Source organism: Chionomys nivalis, chromosome 22 (assembly GCF_950005125.1).
Source record: "Chionomys nivalis chromosome 22, mChiNiv1.1, whole genome shotgun sequence".
In the NCBI taxonomy this organism is placed as follows: Eukaryota; Metazoa; Chordata; class Mammalia; order Rodentia; family Cricetidae; genus Chionomys; species Chionomys nivalis.
Window position 1 is genome coordinate 53,929,309 of NC_080107.1, and position 19,747 is coordinate 53,949,055.

The window sequence follows — 19,747 nt, forward strand, 5'->3', positions numbered from 1 at the left end:
GAGTTAGAGGTCAGCCTGGTTTACAGAGTGAGTTCCAGGACAGCCAGAGCTACACAGAGAAACTCTGACTCGAAAAACACATAAAAAGCCAGAATAGAGGGAAACGGAAAAGTATATCAGTGTGTAGCAGGAAGGTTAGAGCTGGGCAAAGGAGCGGCATGCTTCTTGCATGGACAGTGGCAGGGTCCTCAGCAGTCCATAGCCAGGAACCTAGGTCGTGGACCAGAAAGTACCACTAATGGCTCCTCTGTCCCATATCTATGAAAACAGACATGGCAGTGACTTGGTCCCTTACTTCACAGAGCTGTCAGTCCTGTAGCTACTGGCTTAAAGTCAGTAAGCTAAGAGGCATCCCCAAGGTCTTTGCATTTAAACCCCAACTGGTTTGTTGTGAGCCTTGTTTCCCTGCACAATCCATAGGGGATCCATCACTTCCGCAGAGCATGTCACTACAACCTGGGTACAGTATTCAATACCCTTTCACTCCAGACAAGACTCTTTAGCCTAAGATCGGTGAGAGCAGCTTGTTCTAGCTGTGTCTTTGATATGTGGGGAAGGCTCCAAGCAGGAGAAACTGGACTTGACAGCTCTTTCAGCCATTCTGAGATGGGAGGTTAGCTTCTTGTGAAGTCCTGGACACCCCACCCCTATCCTAAGTTGTCACCACTTGCTCTCTCCAGTGCTCACACTGGAGAATTCTTACCTTTGAAGCTGTTGTATTAGTCCAAGACACGACCTCCAGAAGAGTCAACTAAAACTACAAAGGAGTAGAATTTGAGCAGGTTGACTGATGGAAGAAGGTCTGAGTAGACTTTGTACCCAGAAAATGTCTTTTGTTCTCCCTTCACATAGATGGTGCCCTTCCAAGGTGTTGACCTTCAGACAGCCCTGATGGACAGCCCTGAGGCTGAGAGACAGGTTGTTCCCAGCACGACTTTGGTTATGACATCTCCTAATGTCGCTTTTTTTATTTTTATGTATATGTATGTGTGCCCTAGTGTATGCGTGTGCACCATATACATGCAGGAGCCCACAGAAGTCAGAGGAGGGTGTTAAATCCTCTGAAATTTGAGTTGTAGGCAATTGTGAGCTACCTTGTGGGTAGTAGGAACCAAATCTGGGTCCTCAGCAAAAACAGTGAGCACCCTAACCACTGACTCCAGTCCTTCCTGATGTCTGTGTCTAACTTGTTTCTGTTTCAGAGTGGCTTACTCTGCCCTTGGACTTCTAAAACCTGCCCTTCCCTAGTTCAACCATGGTGTCAATCCTCCACCCCTTTACATCCCAGGGGACATTAGAAAGCATTGCAAGTACTGACATAAGATGTAAAGAATGTGCTCCCCAACCCCACTCTGGATTCCCTGTATAATCAGAATAGCACACCAAACTTCAACATCCAGCCATACTCTACTTCTGGCCAGTTCCTTTCTATACTGTAAGACCCTGTCAAGCTCACCCTACACTGAGATGAACCCTTCCTTTTCTCTAGCCCTAGAGACATTGCATTCATTTATTTACCAGCTCTTTATGAACATTGGCTCCAGGTCAGAACTCCAGGCTGGATGTAGGGAGTACTCCAGTTCGAATCAGCTCCTGCCATTTCTACCACCAATATCATCTTTCCTCTTCTGCTATACCCAACAGGACCCTGGAACCCCTCCCAAGCACCCGTACTCCACTAAGCCCTCCCTGGTGCTTCCTGGCTGCCCTGAGTCAGCTCTATCCTTGCCAGCTGCTTCCTGATAGTAACTCAATAAGGCATAGTATTGGTTTCATGGCTATCCCTGGCATCTCAAAGGGTCTGGCACAAACAAGCTCCCTGTGAAAATTTGCGGGGGGCGGGGGGTGACCTCAAGGTGAGTGAGGAAAAGAGCCGCAGGCTTGCCTCAAGCAAGCCCTATCCATTCAGTAGAACAGGAGGCAGGAGCAAGAGTAGTTGTTCTGTGGTGCCCAGTGTTGGAGCAGTATCCTCAAGCCTATCCCCACTCAGTAGGGTGTCTGCCAAGACACTGACCAGGACCTTAAAACATCATTCTTTAAGGGTCTATGTCACAGCTACTCCAAGTCCAGCCAGAGAGATATTGAAACCAAGACAGGAGTGGGAAGTCTCAGTGAGATGCCAAACGAGGCATTTTCTAAGGTTAGAATCCTCAGGGCCAGAGGTGGGAAGTTTATACCGGTAGGGAAGAAGAAATAAAACATACACTATGAGAGAGTCAATTCAGTATCCTTGGTTAGACAGGGAGTTCTGCTCAGTGACCACAGTGTGTGCCAGGAGCTTCCTATAACACATCCCACTCAACCCCCATCTGGACACTGCCTACAGACCAGGGAAATTACTAACCTGTCCATGCCCTTGAAAAGGGAGTCACAGGATCATCCAAGATATGTAGGTTAGAAGGGGCCAGAGGCCCTGAGGTGGTTCTCTGCTGTGCTGAACCACACCCTTCAAGCCTGGTGTCACTGAGCCCTCTCAACAGTGGATGCCAAGTGTCCTAGAGAGGTCAAGCAACCTGAGCAAGGCTGTTCAGTAAGTGGCAAGAACAGAACTAGGCCTACCCATCCAGTGCCAGAGTCTGGGTTCTCCCCAAACCCTCTCCAACTCCACTGCTTCACCAGGCATGCTTGACTCTCTAGGTCAAGGTCCCTTGGCTGCATGTCACCCTCTCCTGTCTCAGACTCATGTCTGCCGCTTTGACTTGGAACATTACTTTGTGCGAGCACCAGTTGCTTTAATGCAGGGGTTTTCTGAATGCTCAGCAGAGACTTGAATTTTCTCATGTCCTCTTCCCCACTTGTCAGATCTGGAGGTTCCAGCAGCTTCTTATATCTAAGGCTGCATAGTAGCCTTCTGCACACATCACTTCTGCCATATGAGCAGATAGTCTGAGGCCTTGCTCTTCCTATAAACACAACACTGACTCTTTCGGGACTTCATGAGCTCGCTCATTCACTCATCTGATGCATTGGAGGCCAAGGCCCTGAGGTCACAGGAAATGAGATGTTTGCTACCTCGATGGCATTCAGTGGCTGAGAGAGGCAGTCCATAAACACTACAGAGATGAAATGCTGGTGGGCACGCATGCAGGAAGTGGAGAGCAGAGCAGGCATCCCCCAGGAGGGAGCATTCCAACTGTATCTAGACAAAGTCCCCATAATAATCACCGTGTATTGAACAGAGCCAGAGTTGGGGTGAGCATTCCAGGCAGGCCAGTGGGACTTCAGGGAAATAGCAGCCAACATGGGCACTGGAGGCCAACAGGTAAGAACTGGGCAGTGATAAGCGTTGAGGGAGCTTAAATTGCACCCCATGAATGGCTCGGAGCCAGGAACAGGTTGTATTCAGAGGACTGGCTACTGAGACCTGGACAGCTCGGGCAGACGTAGGTAAGTTAGAAAGGACATCACTAGTATTTGAGGTGAGAACTTGGGGAGCTCAACTAAGGGCACTGATTACATGAGTGAGTCTGAGGGGACTCACAGGCCAGAGCACAGCAGATGACTAAGCGCCTTCCATGGGATCTGTTGAAATTTAAGGTAGAGTGACAGAAAGCTAGACACTGACTGCATTTATCCCCAACACCCTCAGCGGGGATTTGCAGCAGAGACTGAGACAGAGGGAGTATCCACTGGGCTGTGCAATCAATGAGACCTCCTCTGCAGCCCAGGGCAGAAGCCCAGCTGAAATCTGCAACGCCTCCAGCAATGAAATGGGTATAGCTTTCCTGTTCTTACAGCTGTTTGTTCTCCCAGTCATATCCCTTTTCATCCAACTATTTATGGCTTCCTCCTTCCATCCCAGGTTATGGACTGTTATGGTCTCCCTCCTTGGATGGCCAGCTCTTCACCATCTGCTAAACCAGCTTTATAGGCATGCCTTTAAAAAATTGCCGGGCGATGGTGGCGCACGCCTTTAATCCCAGCACTCGGGAGGCAGAGGCAGGCGGATCTCTGTGAGTTCGAGACCAGCCTGGTCTACAGAGCTAGTTCCAGGACAGGCTCCAAAGCACAGAGAAACCCTGTCTCGAAAAACCAAAAAAAAAAATAAAATAAAATAAAATAAAAATGTAAGCCTGTGCTGCTGGGTAAAGAATGTGGGTTGTTTCAATCCAGCCACTGGCCATTTTTGCAAACCCATAGGAACGCCAAGGATCCCATAAATAAATAGCACTGTGTCTTGGTGCATCAGGGCTGGAGTATGGAAATAGAGACACTGTATAAATAATGCATATTTACAGAATAAATGCACCAGTACATTAGTGTACAGCCATAACCAAATCACCTAGTTTAACGGTTGCAGGAACTGTAAGGAATTGCCAGGTGACTGGCCTCTATCCATCAGCATGCATCTGCATCAGAAATGACCACTGAAGGGAAAGAGGGTTCTCCTACCTTGAGGCCTTTGGTTTGAGGCAACTGGTGAGATGGCAGGTGGGTACCCTGACACACAGCCTCTCTGCCAAGGTGTGACGCCTACTATGGCCATGTGTCCCTGCAGATGTCTTGAGGTCTGCCACCAAGCAGAAGGCTGATTAGCACCAAGTTGCAGGATGTAATGGGTTGCACCTCCAGGAAGATGGCTGACTGGGCAAAAGGATTTTCTAATTATGCAGATCACTTTGACTTGCAAAGGGAGCCAGTGAGTTGACTTCCCGAGTGAATTCCCAGGACCCTGTAACTTTCAGGGCTGGGTTTTCACAGAGTCTCTGTCCATCTCTGCCACCCCACTCTGAGCTCTGAATCCCACGGAGCATCTGGCTCCAACATCTGGAGCTCAGAAGTAGCTAACAGAATGGCCACTGGAGTGGGCACCCCTCCCCTTGATTGTAATGGCACAATGCTGGATTTCAGTATTTTAAATGAAAAATATATGCAGTTAGCTGTGCACTGACAATGTCCTTGAGGATTTGACAGTGAGATTTTCCAGCAGTTGGTCTTCGTTAGGATCCTGGCGGTGTTTAATAAGGCAGTCGAACTGCTGGCACCTCGGGTTCCTGTTTGTTCTCCGAGGGCTCAGGGGCTGCTGCGGTAAGCACATCGACCAGAGCTGATCATTACAAGGGCGTACGCCACCATGAATAAAAATGTCACACGTTTTCCCATCTCACAGCGGTACAAAATGTCAGTCCTGTCAAACACACATTGCAGGGAGCTGTGTGCAGTCCGTACAAATTGGAAAGCTGCATATTCCCCCAGCCTTCTGATATTCTTCATTTGAAGCTGAAGAAAAACAGTTGTTAACCTATTAGCTAGGATTTTAAACTCTGCTGAGGTGCTGGATGGTAGACTTTGACACAGATAGGAATGTATTCCAGTGTCCAGGAATTTTAGGCCAAGTTCTCCATTCATTTGTTCCTAGAGATGGAGAAGAGGGGAGAAAAAGGAGCAACTCCTCTGTCTGGCAAACCCAACTATCTATCTTTAACAGACACACTGGGGAAATTTTGGGATATTTCACATCTAAGCTTCCTAATGCATTCCACTAATAAATAATAATAATAAGTAATCATGTCTACATTCCATAGAAACATAGAGATAGATAGATAGATAGATAGATAGATAGATAGATAGATAGATAGATAGATCGATCAATAGATAGATAGATAGATAGATAGATAGATAGATAGATAGATAGATAGATAGATAGATAGATAGATAGATAGATAGATGAAAGGCTCTTGCTTTGGGAACTAGCCCTAGGTCTCAGCCTGCCAGGTTAGGATACCTGATCAGAAGCAAGCCAGGAATGTTACTAGTGTGTTGAGGACAAAGTAACCTAGGTGATTGGGGATAACAATTGGTTGGGGCAGGTACCTGAAAGAATCTAATGCTAGCATCTCACTCATAGGTGGACATTCATTCTGCTCTTACCATATGCCAGGCCTGTACCAGGAACTAGAAGTATTGATGTGAGACACACACAGAGAGAGAGAGAGAGAGAGAGAGAGAGAGAGAGAGAGAGAGAGAGAGAGAGAGAGAGAGAGAGGACAGAGAGAGAGAGAGGAGAGAGAGACCTCCCTTCTTAGGGAGAAGAAGAGACAAGATGCTCCACTTATTTGAGTGAGGAGAGTGGAGAACACGTAAAGAAGGTAAAACAGCCTTGAGGCAAGACTCTGTCAGGTGGGTGAGTCGGGGCTCGGTTAGGGCCAGTGTGTGTTGGGACAGGCACATGAAACATAGAGCAGGTACTTTCAGGGACAACAAAAGAAAGCTAATTGTGATGGGCTAATAGGTGAGGCCATGGGGGCATGGCCCAGGGCTTTGACAGCTTACTGAGCACAGGGATGTTCTCTTGGGCTGGGAAGTGAGAAGTTATAGAGTATTCCTGTCTGCACCACTGCGAAATCAGGAGGAAGCTTTTATTTTCATTTCCTACTGCTGTGCTATTTGAGTGGACACCATTCCAGGGATGATAAATGAGTCTTGCTTTTTGCTGAGCTGGCCCTGTCCCTTAATCTACTATGCAAACTTTCACCAATCAGGGCTCAGGCCTAGAGAAATACAAGTGACTTCTCAGGAAGACCTTCCCATGGGGTCAGAGCAGACATCACCGTACAGAGAACACCAGCGTGTCAGGGAATAGCACCATGGAGGGGGAACAGTGCCCTGGGTTCAAAAAGCATATGTCACCATCTGCTTTCCCCTGCTCTGTATGTGCTGGATGTCATGGAAAGTATGTGCACTCTTGGCCATACCTGGGCTTGAATTGTGTCTGTGCTACCTGTTAGCTGTGAGGCTCAGTCTCAATGAGTCACTGAGCCACATTGCCTCACAGTTTCTGCCTTTTATGGCAATATCACCATCTCTGTAGCAGTGTTGAGACCAGTTGTCTGCCGAGCTCCTAGTACAAACCTGGTATACAGCATGTGCCAAGAGCCAGCAGCCTCTGTTGGTATCAGATAACATCTGGAGGGCTTCCTTCTCACCTTGCCACCAGTGAGACTCCTGGACAATGTCACCCAGGCACCCCTGATGGGATCCCAGATGGCCATCAAGTAGAGGGAGCAGCAAAGCACCTGCCTCCTGCTTCTGTTTGGGCCCCCTGTCCCTGCCCAACCACCAGCCGCATCTGGTACCCGACCTCCAACAGCCAATGGGATGCCACCTATTCAGGCCCTGCACCTGCACCAACTAAAAACAAAGGACTCCTCTCCCCTGACCCCTGTCTGGCCCTCCTCCCTCCCCTGCTGCTGTCTCCCTTGCTGGCTGGGTCACCCAGCCACCATGCAGCCTTCCCAGCTGCCTGGCTGCTTTTGTTCAGCATGTGAACTTCCCCGTCAGCAGAGCTCCTAGCACGGGAAGTAATCAGGAGTCTTGACAAGGCTTCAAACCACAAATGCCACTACAAATTAACCAGCACCACTACAAAATACTACTCCTGTCAACATTGGAAAGAGTGCGGCTATTCAGGGCAGCCTAAGAGGCTTTCAGCTAAGCATGCAGGTGTCGTTGGCAGGGTATGGCAGCAAGCCCTGGATCCTGAGCCCAGCCTCTCTGGAGACCACTTGGCCAGACCCCTCTACAGGTGCTGCACTTTTCCTTCAGAACTGCCTTCAGTCCCAGCCCTCTCAGCACTCACGCAGGTAGCACCTCAGGACAGCAAGCTTTGGGCATATGAAAACTACCCTCTAGGCAACAGACAGCCAGAGGCTTTAGCACATCCCAAATATCTCCCTGTATGCGAGGATGAAGGGTGACAGACTTCTGTTTTTCTATATGTAGAGTGGGACCCTGGCAGAGCCTTCGTCCCAGGCTGATCAGCATCACCGGTGTGTTCTGGGTATCCCAAGCTCTTAAGGTCTAGTGTACAGTGCCCCACACTCCCAACCTCCCTTCTCCAGGATGAGTTCCTTCCTATCATATTGTGTGGGTGGACTCTGAGCAAGCAGATGGCCACTCTGCTCAGCCTTGAGGTTAGGGTCCCTCCTTTTCAGCATTCCCAAGAACAGCCAGCAGACAAGAGCTTATTACCTCTGCAAATGCTTTGGGACCAAGGATCTCCAGCTCATTCTCATGTCCTGCTGAGCTACTCAGACCTAGAACACATCACCAGGGCCTGGGTATGCTGCAGCTGGCCTGGCTGAAACCAAAGCAGAGCCATGCATTTGATCCTCCCCAACAAGCAGGGTCAGCTCAGACATGGCTGGACGAAGAGAAGTGGAAATAATGACAGGAGTTGGGAGACAGAAGAGAGCCATGCCTCAGAGAAGCTGGTTGGGCATTTCAAAGGATACACTCCACAAAAATATCACTTCAATACGCTCCCTTTTGGAGGCATATCAAAAGAAGCCCTCTTTTATTTCCATACCTTGCATAATAGCAGATTTCCAGTCCCGAAGAGTAACAGAGCCTTGCTCCTGGCCCAGAGGCCCTTTGTAAGCCACAGAAAGCTTTGTCTTCCCCTCCCAACAGGGTCTGCTTCACACACAGGTCAGAGTATTGATGTGAATACTAGCCAGGAAAATTAACCAGGTGAACTCTTCCCTCGTTAAATAGCAACAGAGTGTAATTGTGAATTCTTTCTCGCCCGCTCTGTTCCCAGTACATTCCCAGGACAAACTGAGACACCCAGGTCCCATCTAGCTTCCCCTCAGCCCCTTCTTTGGAGCCAGATAAGGTCTTGTGGGGAAGGAATGATACAGATCACATATCGTACAGAAATGATTGCAGTCTCCTTTGGACCAGCCTAGGAGATCAGTTCTCGCAGGCAACTGCCCCTTTGGTTATGCCCACCTTTTCTGGCTCCAAAGGAACAGAGCTTCCTCCCCACTATCCTCCCAGGAAGGTTGCATCTCCCTTTCCCTTGCACACCAAGCTTGGCATGTTCAGCCCTTGAGTTTCCGCGGACATTTGTCCCCTTGGACCTCAGTGACTACCTCACCTCCTGACTAGCATTTTATCTCTTTTCATGGCCCTATTTTCTCCATAGTGAAATGTGACTTTTACCATAAGGACATTGAAGGGTTAATCCTAGGATGGTTATTCATTAAGGATGGATGGATTTCACGTTGATTCCTAAACAGTTCCTATCCCAAAGTAGACATCACGGAACCACCACCACCATCCCCAACAGCTAGTAATTGTCTTAAGATGGTGACCCTCTTCTGCAGGCCTGTCTTCTCCTACTCTGTGTGTCTCTGGGCAAAGCCTTAACTCCCCTTACCTATGTAACCCAAGCAGGAGCCCTCACTCCTTGTAGAGGTCTCTCTGAGGTAGCAAATGTGCCTGGTGGACAGGCAATGCCCATGACACATACAGATTGTTCCCCAGACATCCGGGATGCCCCTCCTTTCTCGTGTACATTAAGCTGTCTGCCCTGCAAGTCAGTGCCAGCAGATGAACATTTCCCACCCCACAGCCATATGCAGGGTGCCTGCTCATCCGTGCTGCCCAGGTAATTAAGTTGATATTCCCAACGCCACTTCCCCCCTGACCTTTTAGAAACAATGTTTTGCTGCATCAACAAATTAACTACAAATCAGATGCTGTTCTTGTAAATGTGGGTTTCACATACAATGAGCATACTTAACCTGGCCCCACATAGCTGAAAGAGAAATACCCAGGGCCAGGCCAAAACTGATAAAGGCCTCAGAGTCTTGCTGTACTCTGGGACCTCTGTACCAATCACACTCTCAGGCCTTCCTCCTCTTGTGTTCACATCTTCCAGTGGGTTCCACAGCTAGAAGTTAGGCAGGCCTTCATGCCTAAAAAGGAGCATCTTCCTGGCTTCTTATCAATTCTAAGCTCCAAGAACACTATGATTTCTTGTATCCCTGATTGCATCCCTCCCTCTTTGCTCCCAATAAGTTGGAAGAAAAACCACCCTTCTTAGCCTTTAGCATTCCAAGGACTCTTATCTCTGACTCCACCAGGCCCTCAAATCTAAGTCTGCCCCATCTACATATTCAACCGCATTCTGCTCTCCCTGGAGCACTGTGGCTCCCCTGTATCAAGCACCCAAACTCTCTAACACCCACATCTGGTTAAAAAAAAAAAAAGGTCCCTCTGCACCTACACTGACTGTAACATTCCTGTGTTCCCCTGCCTTGTGACTGACCACTCTACTCTAGTCCCATTGACCTACGGATTTCTGCATCTGGTACAGCATAGATTCCACTCTGATGAATCACCTGTCCTTTTTAGAAACAAAAGAAAAGACATTGGTCACCTTCTTGTCAGTGTTTTCTCCTAAGGCACACATCCCTAACACAGATGGGACAAGGGGGTTCCAGATGACTTGGACAACAATAGACTTACAATGCCTGCCTTTATTCTTCTGCTGTGTGACCTCATACCAGTTATGTAACTTCTCTCAACTTCTGTTTCTTGTCTCTGTAGTGGAAATAAACCTCTAACTTGCTTTACTAAGAACTAGGGAGCTCAAAAGGTAGAAATTGGGTAGAAAATCTTTGAAAGGAAAACATAAATAAAAGAGATTATATTAAAAGTCCAGTGTCCTTCAGCAGAACCTGGTTGAAGCACACACCTTGGAAAGCCAAGGTCCTTGTGTCCCAGAATTTTTTCTGAAGACCTGAGAGTGTGACAGAAATATGTAATTGGGTGGCCTTCTCTAATCCTCAGGACCCCACCCTGAGCCTCCTATGGTTCTAACTTTGTTCTTGGAATGTCCACAACAGTGTTCTGACAAACAACTCCTGGGGGTCGGCTGAGACCTAACATACACCAGTGCGCAGAGCCAGTTCTGAACTTGCCCAGAAGCAAAAGCACTGTGATGATGAGAGTCCACCTCCTCCTTACCCAAAGGCTATATCTGTGGGTTTAGCCCACAAAAACATTTTTTTTCCTTGATGGAAGTCAGACCTCACTAGAGCATCCACTGCTGAAGAGAACGTACTCTCTTGTTCTTCCGTGAGGCCTCAGGCCTTAACCCTGCATAGCTATTATATTGTCATCCAGCGGAAAAGCCCTTTCAGTGTGCAGCCTTCGGGAGGTCCCTCAGCGCCAACCCCTCCTGCCACGTGCAGCTCAGGAAGTGCCCAGTATGCCAGTAGCAGGACTTCTAGACAGTGAGCCCCACAGGCTGTGTGTCCATACGATGTTAGTGCTATGCCCTGCCTAGCCTTGCTCTGCCCCATGTTACAGCCTGTCTGGCCTCCCCTTGTGGACCATGAGAATTCAGAGGCCTGAGCCCCTCCTGTTTCAGCACCGTGTTCCGTAAAGTGGGGACGATTAGTGAATCTCTGCCTCTTACTTGTATTCCTTATGTGCAGGCCCTGATGTGGCCCTGTACCCTAGCTGCTTACAGGGGGCAGGGAGCTCCCAGTTCATGGTAACGACTGTCACTAACCCTACCCAGCTCTTTAGTCTCTTTGAGCCCCAGCTCATGCCATGCTCCCTCAATCCGAGGTTTCCCTTCCCACTGAGGCTGTCTTCTGGAAAGCAGTGTGTTTTCCTGGTTTTCTTCAGCCTCCCTTTCCACCTGAACTATGGGCTGTTCTCAACTCCCTCCCCCCTGCCCCATCATGCCCATCCTTGTCCCCAGGGCATCTGTCCTGGTTTATTTGGAAAACTGCAGCCACCATAGCCCAACATCCCTACCACTTCCTCCTCCAGAAATAGACACTTCCTACTATCCTGTCTTGACTATACTCATAGATAAGGACACTGAAGCCAAGGTTTGCCAGTCACCAGGCTAACCTGGATGGAGTCTGGCCTCTGTCGGAGGATCCAGAGAGCACCCCACAAATCGAGTGTTCTAACATTCAAAGCTAAAGAAAGACTGCTCAGCACTGTACTCGCCCCCCCCTCACTCCTTCAGGTGCCTGCTTCTACATAGGTCCCCAGGGCCCCCCACACTTGTGGCAGAGTGCCCTGATAATTGGTGCTGCCACCACCCCTTCTTTCTCCCTGAGCCCTAGGGGACTTTACTGTATACCCTTGAGATGTTCCATTCACTCCTAGAGGCCAACCTGGAAAGGTGGCCCTGGCCTATGTTCCCACCACTGCAGGGAAAGCTCATGGCAGAGGGGCAACAGCAGGGTCCTCTTCTCAGTTGCTTCGTCTGGACTTTGATTTTACTATCTAGTCATGGTAGGACATCTGTGTCACCTGACCCTTCCTCGGCATCTTTAAGCTCCCTCTCAGCCCTGCCAGCTTCTGGGCTATGCATGGCCACCAAGCTGCTGTCTTATAAAAGAAGCAGCACACGTCCATGACAGTCACAGCAAAATAAGGCACTTATCGGAATCCGCAGAACCAACCCTGTCACTGGAAGGGGAGCCCAGTCCTTGGCTCTACTGAAAACCAGGTGTAGAGGCTTTGGAGACAGGAGGAAGATCAGACAAGGTCACACTCATCCTCAACTCTAGAGCAAACTTGAGGCCAGCCTGGGCTACATGAGACCCTGTCTCAAAAACAAAACTAACTTTCCTTGGGTTTCCATGTGTGGTAGAAACTTTAAGCCAAAATCATTCACTGAGTACCCGTGAAGTGCCCAGTCTTAGGACACGGAGGAATGTGCTGGTGGTGAAGGCTTGTGTGTTGGATGTAGGGAGAAAATTCAGCACTGCAGGCTGCACTTCCCAGGATGTCTGAGAGTATTGCGAGGAAGGAAAGTCTGTTCTAAAGAATTTAGGATACATTTCTTTTTTATATTCTATTTTGCAACACATTAGGAGTGGTTTTAGATATTGAAGTAATGTAGAGCTTCTCAGGTCACATATTCTTTCTTTATTTTTAAATTTTATTTTTATTTTATGAATATTAGTGTTTTGCCTCCGTGTATGTCTGTGTGAGGGACCTGGCACAGGTCTCCTGGAACTGGAGTTACAGACAGTTGTGAGCTGCTATGTGGGTACTAGGAATTGAACCTGGGTCCTTTGAAGACCAATCAGTGCTCTTAACATTGGAGTCATCTCTCCAACGCCAGGATACAACGTTTTTTTGAAGAAGCTCATAGTTTGAGATTGTGGTACTGTTGAGTGTGTGCAGGACACAGCATCTTTGGCTGTGCTGTCAAGCATCTCCAGAAGGAACCGGACATCCCACAGCATTTCCCAGACTTGTGTGACTGGAGAACCCAACTCCCCTTTGGGCTAGTTTGAGAGATACTCCCCTTCCACTGAGATCGCATAAGCTGCCAAGTGGCATGATTAGGCGTGCTTTTTACTTTTTATTTCTTTAGGTGCAGAAAATGGGTTGGGAGATGGAGAGGCTGGAGGTGGGGAAGGCTGCTAATAGTGGCAGCTGCTGGTACCCACAGGCAGGGATACACAAGATCTCACTAAACCATCTAGGGTAGAGATGCTGTTGCCCATGGTGCTTACATGGGGACAGGGAAATCTCAAATGGTTATGTCACAGCAGAGAGTAACCTGGAGAGTAAGTAGGTAGCTGGGGTTCTAGTCCAGAGGCCACCTGTCGAGCACTCTGCCATTAACAGGGATGGAAATAATGCAGGCCAAAGGTGACATGCAGTTGAGGACAGTGGGACAGACAAGATGGTTATGCAGCAGTAGAACTCCAGGCGTGAAAGAAGCAAGGCAGGTGGCAGGGTTGGGACAGGACACCTGGCCTGAAGGAGCCTGTGCACTCTCTCCATCCTCTTCTTCCTTAGGGTGACTTAGTACCTCTGTCCTACATACTTCCTGTAAGCCATGAAGAGAAAGAAACATGGCAGCCATGCCCATCCTCTAGGCAACACCCCCAACTTTCATCTAACAGCCAACTACCCAGCTACCAGGCAGCTTAGCCCTCATGCTCAGCTAATGATCTGGGAAGTCACAATTCATTTCCACTCGTGCCTGCTCTCTGAGTGCTGCCTCCACCAGGATCCTCAGGGATGCCTAATGACATAGGCTGTGCTTTCTAGGGGTCAGGTTCAGAGACCATGCCAAGTGAGGCCCAAGTCAGCACTGGCTGAGGAAACAAAAATGTAATGTGAGCCACACATTTGAATCATATGGGGAATTCTGAGCAAGGCATGTGAAGAGTAAAAAGGAACAAGTGGAATTGATTTTAATAACATATTTCACCCAAAGTTCTAAAAATATTACCATTTCAACATGAAATCAGTATAAAAATTAATAATGAGATGTTTTACATTCTCTTCCTAAGTTACTAAAATCTGGTGTGTATTCACACTTTTGACACATCTTAGTTTGGGCCCAGTACATATGGGCATTGGCTCCTGTGCTGGCCATTGCCGCCACGGCCATTATCAAATGGTGGTGTATCTTTGTAAACTGAATGATTGAATGAGTGAGAACCAACTAGAAGCCTGCAGACCTTGCTGGGAGTCTGCAGTCTTAAACCTGTACAGATTTTTTTGTCCCTCTCTCTGCCTGCCCCTTTTCCTTTTTGTGTTCAAGATATGTCATTGTGAAAAAAAAAAAAAAAGATATGTCATTGTGCTATCGAGAGGACAAAGTCTGTCCTTAGAGATAAAGTTTCATGAGGAAAGCTGAGGAATTGGCCCTCTCTTGATCCACATCATAACCGCAAAAGGCAAACATGTTCTTCAAGTTGTATTTGTTCACCAGAAATTTACTGAGCAAGCTCCTCCCACCCCAAATCCCATTCAACATTCTGCAGGCACAGCAGTGGGTCCCTTCAAGGAACATTTGAAAAAATGAGAACATGGGGATAATGGACCAGATACTTCACCATAAGCAGTCACTTGTAGCAGAGGCCCTGGGAGACAGCATTTGACCTGCACAGGGCCTTGAAGAACAAGACCACATTTGCCAGGACAATCAAGAATTGGGGAGGTCACTCTTCGAAGGGCAGATAGGAAGTGAGGCGTAAGAGCCCAGTGCCACTTGGGGGTTGTCTCAGGTTGGGCGAGTAAACTTTGGGAAAGATCTACATGGTGCTTCTAATAAAATCTAGGCATGCCAGCTTAGGACAGGAGGAGCCACTGATGGTTTTTAAAGTGAGTGTGATGTGGTGTGGTGTCATGCTGAAGTTTACGAAGTCCCCCTTGATCTGAGCAGAAAAAGAAGATCGGAGAAAGGGATCTTGCTGAAAGGCAATTGTGATGATCTGTTCCAGGCCAGATAGGAGGCCAGCACTAACAAGCCAGCAGAGAGAGGACTAAGACATTGGGGTGAGGGAGCAGAAAGGTACCCCAGTGACTCCAGGCTCCAACATGGGGACCTCAAGTCTTTGCCCCAGGCCATGTGTAGAGATGCATGGAGCCATCTCAATGTGAACTGATGTTTTAAGTTTCCACTTTAATGCAGCTACAAAGACTCCATCCCACTCGGCCACCGCCTCCCAAGATCCAGCGCTCAAGGCCCGTGAGTAGCCAGTGGTGTGCCCTCCCCTTCTAACACTGCCTAGCCCTCTCCCCTGGCCTCACTAAACCTAGAGAGTATAGACTCTCCTGCCTGGCACAAGGAACCGGGAAATGGGTTTTTTCAGCTTCCCTTGCTGTGTGGCATGAGCTGGAATTTGCATTTTCTGGGCTTTTCTCTCCTTTTTCTGAATCAACTCAGTGACTTGCAGGCCGTAGCCATGGGTAGCCAGGCTGCTGTGTGAAGCTTCGCATCATTTAAGCGAATCTCCCGGGGAGAGCTGTATCTCTAGCCACTGGGCTCTAATGGCTCACTGCAAATGCCTCTTCCTCACAGAGGAAGCCACAGTTTGACAGCAGGGATCTTATTCCCTCAGGTCTTGGTTGGGAAATGTTTGCTGTACCTTCCCTAGGGCTGAAAACATAGTACCCAGATAGATGGCGACAGGTACTGTCCCCTGCTAGGCTTCACAGGGAGAGGTACCTGCCCACAAAAAGTACTAAAGAAGGGTTGGAAAAGAGAACAACATACAGTCCTAACCAGCCAACCGCTGTGAACAGAGGAGGACATGGAGAAAGGCCCATGTGTTGTAGAGAAAAATGCCAAGGGCTGGAGACATGGCCCCTGACAGAGTGCTTGACTAACATGAACAGAGCCTTGGTTTGACATCCAGCATCAGTGCTAAGCATCCATGTGCTTCTTTTCCCATGTACACAGACCGTAAACTCCTAGGACATAACTTTCTCAGTGTGAGAAACTTACTAGGATGGTTTGATGGGGGCTACTTCCCAAGGGAGGGGTTTCTGGTCTGTTATCCAAGGCAACCATACCCAAGCATAGGGGTCAGTTATAGTCAGAGCACCTTAAAAACTAGTGTGCCAGCCTTTCCTGGTGTACTCCTCCAGGTCTGTCTTATGAAGGAACAAGGCTAAGCCAAGTGTCCGTTTGAATCCATGGTGTACACGCCTAGCATCCATTGGGTAGCTACTATCTGGGTAGATGTCAGATGTTCTGTGATTCTGTTTCTTCCTCTTCCCCACTGAGTGCAGATGTTAAAGGTTTGAGGTAGAGACGGGGGATGTAAGTTGGGAATCTACCATTCCAGCCCCTATGAAAATGTAATTCACCCGAACCCCAGTTGGCACAACTGTCAAGGGGCTGGAATTTTCTACTCCCTGTCATCAGAAGGAAGGGACAAACATCAAAGTGACATGCTCTTAGGGACTGCAAGCACATCCAGGTTAAATCTTGTATAGTACAGCAAATGTTTCAGTACAAACCTTAGCAATATGGATTTGGGATTATCAGAACTGGGCCAGAATGCTAAGGATGTGTGAATTTGGGCAAGTACTGAAACTCTCCGACCTGCCCTGCTCTTTGAAACCAGGCCCTCATTCATAGTGATCTTTTGAAAAAATGAAATCGGGTGATATTTGGAGGGCATCTAGCACAGAACCGGACACACCGTAGCTGCTTTTACTCTTTCTAACAGGTTTTTTTTTTTTTAACCTTAAGAGCTATTCTTTGCCTAGGATTTTATAGCCACTAACCTGTTTTGGTGACTTCATCCCAACCAAGCGTCACAGTAGCTCTGTGTACTAAACACTGTGGTTGCCCATTTTAGAGAAGATGTGTGGTAGCTGAACTATCACTACCAAGGATCACCAGACAGTAGAACTCAACGGCCCTCCTAGTGTCCCCAGTTCCCTATCCGTGAGGTCTCTGGGGCAGCATTGTTTTGGCAGAGATAAGAGCTGGGAACGCCTTTGAATGTGCGTTGGACTGAGCTAGGTACTCCATATTGTTTCATCTGTCCTTGCTCCAGCCCATGGAAAGCAAATGTCATTTCCCTAGTGTGTAGCCAAGACCACAGAGATAGTAAGAAACCATGCTGGCCTTTGAGACCAGACCTCCCTCTCTAGTTCTTGACAGACAGCTTTTAGCAGCCATAGGGTACTGGTAGGGCGCTCAGAACAAACTTAGAAACCTGGTCTTCCGGACAGCCAGAGGATCAAGGCATGGTAGCTCTTGGAGAAAAACTCAGTCCTGAAGATGGCGCTAATGGACCCTAGTCTTACCAGTCTGGGGACTTGGGTAGATTGTGGGATGTCCACAACTTGAGGAAGCAAATATTGCCCCAGAAGAGGACTGGGTAGCAGCTGCCTCTGCTCCTAGCCAAGGCAAGAGATGGCCATGTTCTTGGGCCATGCAAGCAGAGCCACTGAGAAACAGATTAGGAGGCTAGAAGATATGTTGTACCCCAAAGTCCCCAGGCCACAGGGATACACTGATGTCACCATGTCCAGTGGATACCAATACACACCGAGTGGGAAGGAACTAGGTAGACCTGGGCCATAGAATTCCTAAGGGCCATAGAAATGACAGCCTGACATGGTTCCATGTCAGGATATGCCAGGTCACCTGGCTGTAGACATCCAGCTAAGCACACGGGGGCTGGCCATTGTGGTGAGGCCATGCAGTGGCAGACACTCAGCTTTGACAACAGGGATCCTGTAGTCCAGCACCTGTGGCTGGAGCTCAGCTGTGACCAGAGGATCCAAGGTTTCTTCTTAATAAGAGGGAGGAAAGAGCAAAAGAAAATCATGCTGGCGTCTCCTAGGTGAAGGACAGTGGCTGGAGCTGTCCAGGGGGAGGCAGGCTGCTGTGGGCCCACATGTGAAGCACTTTATAAGCTCTCTATTTATTATTTCTTACTCACCATTAAAATCAAATGTACTTGGTGCTTTTGTATTCAATACACACTTAACCCTGCCGACTTAGATTTCTCAGGTTTTGAATCCGGTGGGGAATTGGCTGGCTTCCCAACTTTCCCCTCCAGTCCTGTGAACAGAGCTGCAAAGCCCTGTTTAGCATTCTCTCTTCTGGCATTGTTGAGATCCTAGCAATGGTGGGCCAGCCCCTGTTGTATATGAGAGCAGTTTTTCCCCTCCACCCAGCCTTCTCCCTTCCTAAGCACCCCAAAAGAGGGATTGTACTGCTGAAATACACTGGGATTGTTGCTGCATTGTCTTTTGATTCAGCTTTGATTAAACCAATTGTCTGTGTGTGTCTAGGCCTAGTTGTGACCTGCCACTGCACCGTGTGTGTGTGTGTGTGTGTGTGTGTGTGTGTGTGTGTGTATGCGCGCGCGTGTGTGCGCCATCACCTCTTGTGCATGCCTTTGTGAGACTACACATTGTAGTCCCCAGGACTGGTCCATTTGAGTGTTTGTCTGTAATGATAATCCTACACAAGTGAGGTATGTGTGACTCTGGGTGGGTCTGTAACCACAGGGGTGACTGTCTCTGGTCCGTTGTGTCTTTCCCAGCCTCCCCTCGGCCCTCGCTCTTCTCCCTCCTCTGTCTGTTTTATCATCCCTAATGAAGCAGTCTCCTCCATCGATCCTGCTGATTGCCAACCCTTTCCTTTTGTTTGTTGGCGCTGAGCCATTCAACAGCACTCTGACAGCTCAGCTCCTCTAATTAGCTCTGTTGTTCTTTTTCCCCATGTTTCACCACGTTGCAAGTTCAGTTGAAGTTGCCACAAACTTAATCCCCCCATTTCAGTGGCAAGTTCGCATTCTTAACCTGTCTTCATTGTAGCAAGGAGCAGCCCTGTGCAGGACAAGCCAACAGGTCATAATGTCTGACCTTTCTGAGCACAATCCCCAGGTCCCTACCAAAGGTAGAAGACCTCTTGCACACAGCTGCACACTCCTTCCCTGTAGGTATAGTCTCAGGGATCCAAGGGGCTTTGCTGGGAAAAGCAGCTCCATATGAGAATGGAGGCAGGTACAGCCCTCCATTTATTCAGCAAATGTTGACCAAATGTCTGTTGGGTGGCAGGCACTATTCTAATAACAGTGATAACCACAGCAATAGTTATCACTGTTAGAGTCCAGATAGTAATGTTGCCGGTCTACAAATCCTGCTGAGGCTCCACTGTGTACCAGGCATCTCGCAGGATGCCTGAAAGGATTAAGACTATCTGCCGTCTGTCTTTATGCAGGCATCTCCCTCCCTTCCTTTTGCTATTGATAATAGGGGCATCTAGATCACAAAGAAGCAATGAGCATTCCTGGAGCCCCCGCTCTGTGCTATGTCCACACCAGCTGTTCCCCACACCCTGTGGTTGAGTCTTAACAATAGCCCCGTGGAAGAAGATGGCGTGTTTTGTGGAATGTTCTTGGCCTTTACCACATCTCTATTTGCCAAATGAGGCTGAGCTCAGACTGGCCGTTCCACAGGAAAATCTTTGGTTCAGTCAGACGTGTGCAGACCTGAGGGCTCCTTGAGACTCTATCAAGATTAGTCTTGTATGCAGCCAACTTCTATAAACTTGTTCCTCACCACTGTGCTGTCACCCACCAGCTGCCGCGGGGTGGGAAAGGGCAGTTGGTAACGGAGTGTGCTCTCTGCTTTCCGTCTCACCAGCAGAGCTCAGCTGGTGTGTCATTGCAGTTGCAGGAAATGCAAGTCTCCTGTGCCTGCT

General features: G+C 48.5%; 1 protein-coding gene across 5 annotated transcripts in view; it reads left to right on the plus strand.

Annotated features, from left to right (window-relative positions):
- Dennd1a (DENN domain containing 1A) overlaps positions 1 to 19,747 on the plus strand; it is a 555,957-nt gene that overhangs the window by 517,251 nt on the left and 18,959 nt on the right. For 3 of the 5 annotated variants that reach the window (XM_057754486.1, XM_057754484.1, XM_057754482.1), the window contains one exon: positions 15,203 to 15,259. The exons of the other annotated variants lie outside the window; for them this stretch is intronic. In XM_057754486.1, coding sequence (XP_057610469.1) covers positions 15,203 to 15,259 — 57 coding nt within the window. The remainder of the gene's footprint in view (positions 1 to 15,202; positions 15,260 to 19,747) is intronic. 5 annotated transcript variants of the gene reach the window in all.